At 43.6% G+C, this 10,413-nt stretch overlaps 1 protein-coding gene across 5 annotated transcripts in view; it reads left to right on the top strand.

The window, feature by feature from the left end:
- Nucleotides 1–7,307, top strand: part of LOC311046045 (partitioning defective 3 homolog) — a 361,319-nt gene extending 354,012 nt beyond the window's left edge. For all 5 annotated transcript variants that reach the window (XM_084058141.1, XM_084058140.1, XM_084058142.1 and 2 more), the window contains one exon: nucleotides 6,238–7,307. In XM_084058141.1, the coding sequence (XP_083914267.1) occupies nucleotides 6,238–6,712 (475 nt within the window). In that variant the 3' untranslated portion in view covers nucleotides 6,713–7,307. The remainder of the gene's footprint in view (nucleotides 1–6,237) is intronic.
- Nucleotides 7,308–10,413: the final 3,106 nt, after the last annotated feature.

Raw genomic sequence — 10,413 nt, 5'->3', positions numbered from 1 at the left:
GAGGGGCCTTTTTCACCGCCCAAACAAGGAGGGTAGGAGAAATGAACGTCTGTCATTTGTAACAATGATGATGGCGGTTCAGGGCACCTCCCAATTCATCAATGACCGCCATCATTGATCTCCAAGCCAAAGTGATGTGTTTATCTAGGTGTGTGTGTGTGTGTGTGTGTGTGTGTGTGTGTGTGTGTGTGTGTGTGTGTGTAGGGGGGGGGGGGGGTGTTGGTGTCAGACTGCTGGCGTAAACATCTGTAGTATAATTTGTTGTGTGTGTGTGTTTGCTTTTAACTCTTTAAGACCGGGAACGCATCTGTGTGTCGTTTTTAGATTTCGTTGGGCTATTAAAAAATAGCAGATCTACAAGCTCATAGCGCGGCACCGATAGATCTACAAGCTATGAGCTTGTAGATCTGCTATTTTTGAAAAATCATGAACAAATATTTGAATTGTTTTCTTCTTTTTGGCAGACATTTGTAACTCAAATCTTTGCTTCTGGGGGTTCCTGGAACTAAATATTTTACAAATGTTCCCTTTAAAAAATATATAATCCAAGATTTTGCCACGAATTTTCACGTTTTTTTCAAAAATAGCAGATCTACAAGCTCATAGCGCGGCACTCGGTGCCGCGCTATGAGCTTGTAGATCTGCTATTTTTGAATAGCCAAAGAAATCCAAAAATGACACAGACAGATGCGTTCCCGGACTTAATGGGTTAAAAACTGCATATTCTCACAACACCTCCTTTATCTTTTCTTTTCTACACCTCCTACCACACATGCATCCAATACTGTATACTGTACTGTTCTATACGTCTCTGCATGCATCTCCTCTCTCTCTCTCTCTCTCTCTCTCTCTCTCTCTCTCTCTATTGCCATCTCCATCAATCCCTTTATCTCTCACTCCATCTTTCCCACCAACACCTTCCGGCCCCGTATTCTGTCCATCCATCTTCCTGTAGGCTAACGTGTGTTTATCTGTGCATGCACTGTCTCTCTGAGATCCATCACTCCCTCCTTCCTCCTTCCTCCTCCTCCACTCCCTCTCTCTCCTGCACCTCCTTTGCTGCCTCCACCCATCCACCCTACTGTGTGTGTGTGTGTGTGTGTGTGTGTGTGTGTGTGTGTGTGTGTGTGTGTGTGTGTGTGTGTGTGTGTGTGTGTGTGTGTGTGTGTGTGTGTGTGTGTGTGTGTGCATGCGTGCGTGCGCACGCATGTGTGTGTGTCCGTGCGTGCGTGTATCCATGCAAGCAGCTATTGGTGCAACAATTAATCAAACTAATTGATTATTATAACATAATTGAAATACCGGAAATAGCAGATCTACAAGCTCACAACATATTAGTATTTTTGCGTGCGTGATACCATTGTACGATAAAGTATAAAATAGGGCTTAAGTGGTCAGAATTGTTTTAATTTTTTAAAAACATATTAACAACGCAAATCTTGTATAAGGGGGTCCCTGGCACAAACATTATTTTCAGATCGGGGGGTCTGCAGCCAAATACATATTAATTTGGGGGTCCTTGACAGGAAGAAGTTTGAGTTATACTGCTGTACTGTATGTTGGTATGTAAGACCTAGGGTAGTGGACTGTTTCACATTACACCATTACCATCATTTCTGTGATGGTAATGGTGGTGCTGCGGGCAGTGTTGCCAGATTCTGTGAGAGAAACAAGCAACCAGGTCTAGGAAAACCAGCCCAAAAGAAGCGACTATGGGCCACATGAGCACTTTAACATATACGTCAGCTATTTGAAAATAGCAGATCTACAAGCTCACAACGCGTCGCGATGCGACACGTTGTGAGCTTGTAGATCGGCTATTTTCAAATAAAATCTTGCGGGGAAATTAGAATAAGCAGATCTGGCAACCCTGGCTGTGGGTAGAAGGGGGGGGGGGTGTCTTGAATCTCTTCAACGTCAACATGGTGAAATGAAATCAGATGCTGGGGGTCGCCCGCTGCCTCGCCTCCCGAAAAATTGGAATCGTTCAAGCGTGTGCGAGAATAAGGCCCGGGCTAATATTTCAGATCCTATCTTCCTAGGGTCGTGAAAGCGTATCCGTTCCCGATTACGCTCAATCTGTTCTTCAATGAGAGCAAAAAACAACCCCCCCCCCCTTTTTTTTCTATTCTCATTAAAGTGTTGGATTTCCTGCTGGTCCTTTCCACCACCCTAATCTTAGACTGAGAGAACGAGAGCAATCCATGGTCTCGAAGGGCGGATCCAAACCCAGGCGCCCGGAGCAGGCGCGTCCTCCGATTGCTTCACCAATCTATGTCCCCGCCTCCCCCCCCTCCCCCCTCCCCCCCCCCCCCCCGGTCTGTGCACGGAGCAGGCTGACGTCACCAAATTTAGAGCTACGCCCCTCTGCACTCTGAATGGTTAGGAGATAACAAGCTTCAAAGACCATCGTTCCTGCATCGTTCCCCCAGACTTTTTTCTTTTGTAACAAAAAAAATGGCTGGGTTTCCGAGGCTACCCTAATCTAAACAGAGGAATCATGCACATTCTTCACAGCTGACTGATAAAGCTGATAATTATGCACGGCTACGACACAGAGGAGCCCTTGATGTTCAGTTGTGTGTGTCTTGTGTGTTTTGTCCTTTCTTTTTATTTCTCTCTCTCGCTCTCGCTCTCCTTCTTCCCTCTCTCTCTCTCTCTCTTTGTTTTGTTTTGCATGGGAGAAAGCTGGGTGGAGCTTCTTAACCACTCAAGCCCTGTTTACTTTGTGGCACAACAAATAGCAAAAAACAGCAGATATACAGTACAAACTCACAACACGGTGCGTGCTTGTACATCTGCCATTTTCAAATTTGAGGAATTAAAACAATTAGATATGTGTGTGTTACCTGCACATTTTGGGAAATGCTGCTAAATGAAAAGTTATTGTCAGTGGTGTAAAGTAAGTAAGTACATGTACTCAAGTGCTGTACTTAAGTACAATTTTTAGGTATTTTTAATTTACTGGAGTATTTCCAATTTTCAGTACTTTTACTTCTACTCCACTACATCTCAGAGGCAAATATTGTACTTTTACTCCACTACAATTATTTGAAAACTTTAGTTACTAGTTACTTTGCAATTATCAATTATTATATTATAAAACATTCATTAACCACTTTAGCCCTGTTTTATACCAAGGCTATTTGGAAATAGCCGATCTACAAGCTCACAACGTGTCGCATCGCGACGCGTTGTGAGCTTGTAGATCTGCTATTTTCAAACATTTTAGTACTTTTACTTTTGGTACTTTAAGTACATTTTGATACCAATACATTTGTACTTTTACTCGAGTAAATTTTGAATTCCGGACTTTTACTTGTAACAGAGTATTTCTATATTGCAGTATTGATACTTTTACTTTAGAAAAAATACTGAGTACTTTTCCACCACTGGCTATTGTACCTGTCTAAGAAAAGACCCCATGTTCATTCTTCAGTGTATATATTGTATTATTGCCTTTTTTAAATGTTTGCTTTAATATATTATTATGTTAGAACGTCAAAACAATTTGTGGAACAAGTCCCAACAATATTTAGCTGCTTGTACATGTAGAAGTTAGTGACAAACAACAAAACCTTCTTCATTCTTGACTTGTCCAAAAGAGGGAGGCAGGGAGAGAAAGTGGTCAGGGGCTCCCTTGTACCTTCATGCATGTCGTATGCGGGGGTCTCAGTTACATGCACACAAACACAAAAGGCAGGGCAAGCCGCACAAAGTGGCCAGCCAAGCAGAAATGAGAGGTGATGTCAGACATCTGGAGTGGCTTTCCTGTCATTGTCTTAAAGGGGAAGGCTGGCCCTCCTCTCCCTGACTCCAAAACACCCCCCCGCCCCGCCACCTCTGCTCACAAGCAGCGTTGCCAAGTCTGCTTATTATAAGCGACTTTGGGCTTGTTTTTTCTGTCGCTTTTTTGGGGCTTGTCTCTAAAGTGTAGTTGATTATTTTGGCTTGCTGTTTAATGTTGTTTAATCAGTGGTTCTCTAACATTTTCATGTCAAGGACCCCCAGATTAATATGTATTTGTCCAGGGACCCGCATCTGAAAACGTTTTGTGCCAGGGACCGCCATACTAGACTTTTTTGAAAATAGCAGATCTACAAGCTCACAACGTGCCGCACGTTGGGAGCTTGGAAGATCGTCTATTTTCAAGTAACTGATTAAAGTGGTTAAACTTATTTTGTGTAAATATATTTTGTATTTCTTATTTCTGGGGACCCACCTGTGTGTGCGATCATGTGACCTATGGTCACTTCTTTTGGGCTTGTTTTTCCTAGACCCGTCCGCTTCTCTCTCTCACGAAATCTGGCAACGCCGACTCTTCCCCTGTTCGCTCACAAGCCTTGACAGCCGACAGGCCGATCTCTCCATGCCTTTTAAGACTCTCATGTCAGGTGTCAGATATCCGGCCCCCCGACGTACAAGATGGTCGCTGCGTTCTCTCCTTCTGCTGAAAATGGGCCCCCGCTATTACTGTCTGTCAGCTCCAATGTGTGTTTGTGTCTGTCTGTGAAACGGGGCCTAATGGTCTGGAAGCGGACTTTGACGTGGTTAAGGTGTCCCTTGTTCCCTTGTTGGGGCAGAAACCTCGTATCTCTGTATTACAAGTTGTTTTTGATTATCGTTATCAATTGTTTTTATTCATTTATATCACTAAAAACAATACAATTATGACAGCGTAACATTTCATGAATAAAAACGAAACAAAAACAAGATACAGATGGAACACACAAAACATAAAACTAACACAACACGACTTAAGGAATAAAATAATAAGTACCTGTAGACCCTTAGCTCACCCACACACCCCTCCCAGGACCAACAATGTCGTGAAATTCAGGGCCTAACACTATGTATTTCAAGTTTTCGTTTTGTTTTAGTTAACCCATTCAGACCTGAGGCCGATTCTAGAAAACGCCTTCTAAATCCTCACAGTTTTCTGAAAAACCTCTCACTTTTATTCAAAAAATAAAATAGAAATGAATGTTGATGTTAATGTCTTTTTTATGTGTGTTTCCTTTTCCTGAAAAGTAACGGTTTTGGACATACGAGGTTTCCCCCTGTCAGCAACAGCCCTGTATGTTGTTACAGGAGGCTGCTGGTACTTGCCCAGAGGCGGTTTGGGGGGGTGTGAGGGTATATAATGGCTCCCTCATTTCCATTGAATGGAACGTCTGTACTGTACCCACTGACAGCGTCCTTTCTCTGCCAAAACAAAGAGTTGAACATGTCAAACCTGTTAGCTTTAACCTGCTTCTTCTGTTGGAGCTGATGCTTTCTGGCCCTTTTGGAAGGGGATTGATGGATAAGAACTGACTACTTGATAACCAGGTTACGTTTAGAGGCTAGCAAGGTCCGTGTTCCATGTGACGTGAAGCGAGAGTGTGTGTGTGTGTGTGTGTGTGTGTGTGTGTGTGTGTGTGTGTGTGTGTGTGTGTGTGTGTGTGTGTGTGTGTGTGTGTGTGTGTGTGTGTGTGTGTGTGTGTGTGTGTGTGTGTGTGTGTGTGTGTGTGCTCGCGCACACATGCTTGCGATCTATATTACCTGATGCCATATGAACGATACGTGAACACACATGAATGAGCACACAAAAACTGCACGGATGTGCTGGATACAGATCATTTCTGTGTTTCTGTGTGTTTCTTCATGAATCAACACCTGCCTCCACCTTGCTGTGGGTTTCTCTTAGCTTCATGCACAATGAGTCACGTGAAACCTCACATTTCAAAATGTGAAATGAGCCACCATTTATAATAATTATGATAACAAGTGTTTGGAAATGGTTTGTGGATTGCAAATTACTGATTTTCAGTATTAACTCATTAAGACCTGAAGTTCCGATTCTACAAATGTCTTCTAAATCCTAACAGTTTTTTGAAAACGTATGTTTCTATATCAGTGGTGCTCAAACTTTTTCATGTCAAGGACCCCCAAAAGGATATGTACTTGGCCGCGGACCCCCATTTCAACATATTTTGTTCCAGGGACCCCCAGAAGCAAAGATTTTAGTTAAAAATGTTTGCTTTAAAAGAATATATATATTCAAATATTTGCACACATTTTCACAATTTTCAAAAATAGCAGATCTACAAGCTCGTCTTAATGGGTTAATATGGAGTGTTGTGTAATGAAAGCCTTTCCAAATGGACGCAAAGGTTAAAAATCCCTTGCACACATTGCTCATTTCCCTCTCTCTTTCTCTCTCTTTTTCTCTCTCTCTCTCTCTCTCGCTCTCAGTCAACCCAGGAAGAACCCCAGCTCTGTCTCTCAGGACTCGTGGGAGAAGGCGTACCCGCCGGGCGAGGGCTTCCAGACGGCCAAGGACAACCCTCGCTACTCCAGCTACCAGGGCTGCCGCAACAACGGCTACCCGGGCGGCGGGATGATGGCGGGAGGCGGGAGCATCAACGCCCGGGTCCTCCTGGAGGCGCAGGAACTCCTGCGCCAGGAGCAGAGGCGGCGGGATCAGCAGGAGGCCAAGGGCAAGCAAGGAGGAGCCTTGAGCCAGCAGCAGGAGAACATACTCGGCGGTGGGGGCGGCGGTTACGAGGGCTATTCGGGCAATCATTCGGTGGTGGCGCACGTGGCGGCGGCGCAAAAGGACCCGGTGTCCCCCAAGGGCCCGTACCGTCAGGACGTGCCGCCGTCGCCCTCGCAGCTGGCCAGACTCAACCGGCTGGGCTCGGAGAAAGGGAGGCCGTTCTATTCTTGAGGAAGGAACGGGATGGGAAGGACAGATGGTTAGATGAACGGATAATGAGAGACGTGTGGGGTCTTGACTCGGGCCACGAGGGGGGAATGGGTGTTGGGTCTTCTGCCTTGGAGACGGATTTAATGCGGACCGTGCAAATATGAGCAACGGACAATGAATGGATGGACAAATTAAAAAGAGACGTGGACTACTAGTGAGTGGAGGACAAAGCGTGGGGAGGGGCATTTGGGTTGTGAGCACAAGAGGAGGTGGAGCTTTGGGTGCTGCCTTGGAGCACGGTCAAATTAAGGCAGGTCAGATGCGGACAATGGACAGCATTAGGGGTGTTATTGGCGATCGGTGATGACCTATAGCGGTAGTCGGAGTCATTCGCCCTCCCAGTGTTAAGAGATACTTCAGTGCCTTCATTCATTCACCATGCTTGTTCACAGCCATGACTGAGACTCCGCTGTCAGCCATGACTGAGACTCTTCTGTCAGCCATGACTGAGACTCTTCTCTTATCCATGACTGAGACTCTTCTGTCAGCCATGACTGAGACTCTTCTGTCAGCCATGACTGAGACTCTTCTGTCAGCCATGACTGAGACCCTTCTGTCAGCCATGACTGAGACTCTTCTGTCAGCCATGACTGAGACTCTTCTCTTATCCATGACTGAGACTCTTCTGTCAGCCATGACTGAGACTCTTCTGTCAGCCCTGACTGAGACTCTTCTGTCAGCCATGACTGAGACTCTTCTGTCAGCCATGACTGAGACTCTTCTGTCAGCCATGACTGAGACTCTTCTGTCAGCCATGACTGAGACTCTTCTGTCAGCCATGACTGAGACTCTTCTCTCAGCCATGACTGAGACTCTTCTCTCAGCTATGACTGAGACTCTTCTGTCAGCCATGACTGAGACTCTTCTGTCAGCCATGACTGAGACTCTTCTGTCAGCCATGACTGAGACTCACCTCAGTTATCACTGTGACTCTTCTCTCAGCCATGACCAGTGTTGGGGAATATATTACTTATTACTTTCAATTAATACAATATTACTTTCTGTGCCAAGTAATGCGTTATGTTACTTTCACAAAAACACCCTCAAATGAAGCACAAAAGGCTTAGTCATGATATTTAATGGCAGCGGTTAGGCTAAATGGAAAAGAGATGGAATAGAGAAGAATGACACAATAATGTTATTAGTATTCAAATCAAATTATAGCAGCCTAAATTTCAATGACATTATGAAAAAGCAACTCAGAAGCGGAATGCAGGGTATTATTTTTATTAAATATTGTATAAACGTCTAACAAAGGTAGAAGAAACTGCATTATCATGCAGTTTGCATAATTATTTTTATAACAATGCTTCTTAAAGTAATTTGTTATTTGAAGTAGGGGTTCTGGTGCTATTCTCATTTCACCCACTTAAGGTGCATGAAAAACTCATCAAAAGTGGGGGAAAAGAATTCGAGCAACACTTGCAGTACTGTAATGAAACAAGTTTATTTGGAACCTTCATCAGGGTCAGCCGAAGCACATTCGTTTCTAAAAAAGTTGTTTTTCTACGGCACTGCAATTGCATTATTTTTAGATTTAGTGTTGAACTGAAATGAAAAATAGAGAACAAAACAAGAATAATCAATGCAATTGGCAGCCAAGATACTGCAAACTCACAATATCATAACTAAATATTTCATGTCTGCAAAGGAGTTGGAAGAAGTTAATACTCATAAATAAAGTTCTACCCCTTTTTAATATTTTACCAATAAACTTTATTTTAACATTATATTACAGCATTCCACCCCAGTGGGTTACCATACACAACTCCATTAAAATGATCCAATCTAACCAAATGAAACGTTCAAAATGAAATAAGAACAAGATAATAAAAGTAATAACCTGTCTTACTATACCACTCCCATCTCTAATTTTAAACATTTATTTAACACTTATTTAGTTATATTATATATATGTTTAGTTGTTTTTGTTTCTCATTTTTCATCATTACAGTTGTTCCATAAAGTAAATCCTTTAACTGTAGTACAGTGGCAGTCCTCACTAATTGTTTCTTGAACACACATTCCTCTCAAATCGTGTTGACTAGATTTTTTTAAACCATTTTGTGGACAAAAAAATCTTTATATTTTGTGTTTTTAAATTGTTAAAGAGTTTGTGGAAGTGGTTTTGTTTACAATTCTTATAGCTCTTTTTTGAAGTGAAGATTGGATTAGTGTTTATTTTATGTTTTATTTTTATGTTTTAACTCACACTTCCACACAGTAGGTTATATAGGGAAGTATAGTAGGAAGGAACAATAGAAGGTGTATAGTGAAATTTGATTTAGAAGATCTTTGACTTTATATGATATTGCAATTTACTATAATATTTTAGTTTTGATATAATTTGATATGTGGCTTCCAGTATAATTTATTATCTAGTGTTACTCCAAGGAATTTAAATTCAGATTCTTTCGATTTCTGTTTCATTCATCATGAATTTATTGTTTGAGTTAGTTAGATATCTCCCAAAGATTATACATTTTGTTTGACTTAAATGTAGTGTTAATTTATTGGAATCAAGCCAGCTCTCAAGTAATGTTAATATTGCCAGATTTGTGAAAGTAATGCATGATATTACGTTGGTACTCATGCAAGTAATACTAAGTAATGTTGTTACCCCCAACACTGGGCATGACTGAGGCTGGTGGAGGCTCTTCTCAGCCATTTCTGGGAATCACAGAGGCTATTCTCTCAGTCACGACTGAAGCTGATCTCTCTGTGATCCGATTCATCGAGATCTAGCACCCTGACTGTGTGACAATCAAACGGACAGCTGGGTTAAGAGTGTGCCGTGTGTTTGTATGGTGCAATGCGGGCGTGCGTGCGTGTCCCGAAAATGTTGTGGGCGTGCAATGTGGTTTCATATGAACGTATGTATGTATGTGCCCCCTCCCCAATTTCCACATTGACTTACCAAAACCGCAGACCCCACGTTGAACCATGTCCCATCGGTGAACTCCCCCCCCCCCCCCCCCCCCCCACCACCCCATAGATTACTATTCTTACCAACAACACCTGCCGCAAGCATCGCTCAGTATGCTGTTTATTCTGTCTGTTTTTCTCTTATTTTGTTTTTCGCTTTTTCCCCCCGCCATGGCCGAGTTCTATAACTTGAGTGGTCCCTGGAGAGAGCGGCAACAACAAGGCAACGTGTAAAAAGAACAAAAAAACAACAAAAAAAGGCTCCGGTGGTGCAGAGCTGTGTTATTAATGAAGAGCCCACTCATAAATGATTCATGCCTCATTGTCATCTCCATGGAGGAGAACCAAGGCGGAGAGAGAGAGAGAGAGGGGAGACAGCTCTGATCTGCTGCCTGGCCCTGCACTGCACCGCTCTGGGCCTGACTCACTGGCCTGCCTCGCCTGTCTGTCTGGAGAACTGGCTCCCGTCCTCCTCCTCCACCACCTCCTCCTGTTGGCTCCCCTCCTCTGTTCTCCCCCTCTGCTCATTAGCTCCTTTTATTCTTCCTCTCTTGCTTCTCTCTGATGGCCCCCGCCCCTCCCCATTTGTGTGCATCTTCCACCTTTATCTCCTCTCATGGCCTCTCTCCCCTCCTCCTCCTCCTCCTCCTCTTCTTCCTCCCATCCGCTCCCTCTCTCCCAAATCAGGCCCCCGTGCTGAATTTTTCATCACGAGCCACCTGCTGCCTGCCACAGCC

This window comes from Gymnoscopelus microlampas (genome assembly GCF_963454915.1).
Source record: "Gymnoscopelus microlampas genome assembly, chromosome: 5".
Lineage (NCBI taxonomy): Eukaryota > Metazoa > Chordata > Actinopteri > Myctophiformes > Myctophidae > Gymnoscopelus > Gymnoscopelus microlampas.
This window is presented reverse-complemented; position numbering and strand designations above follow the sequence as displayed.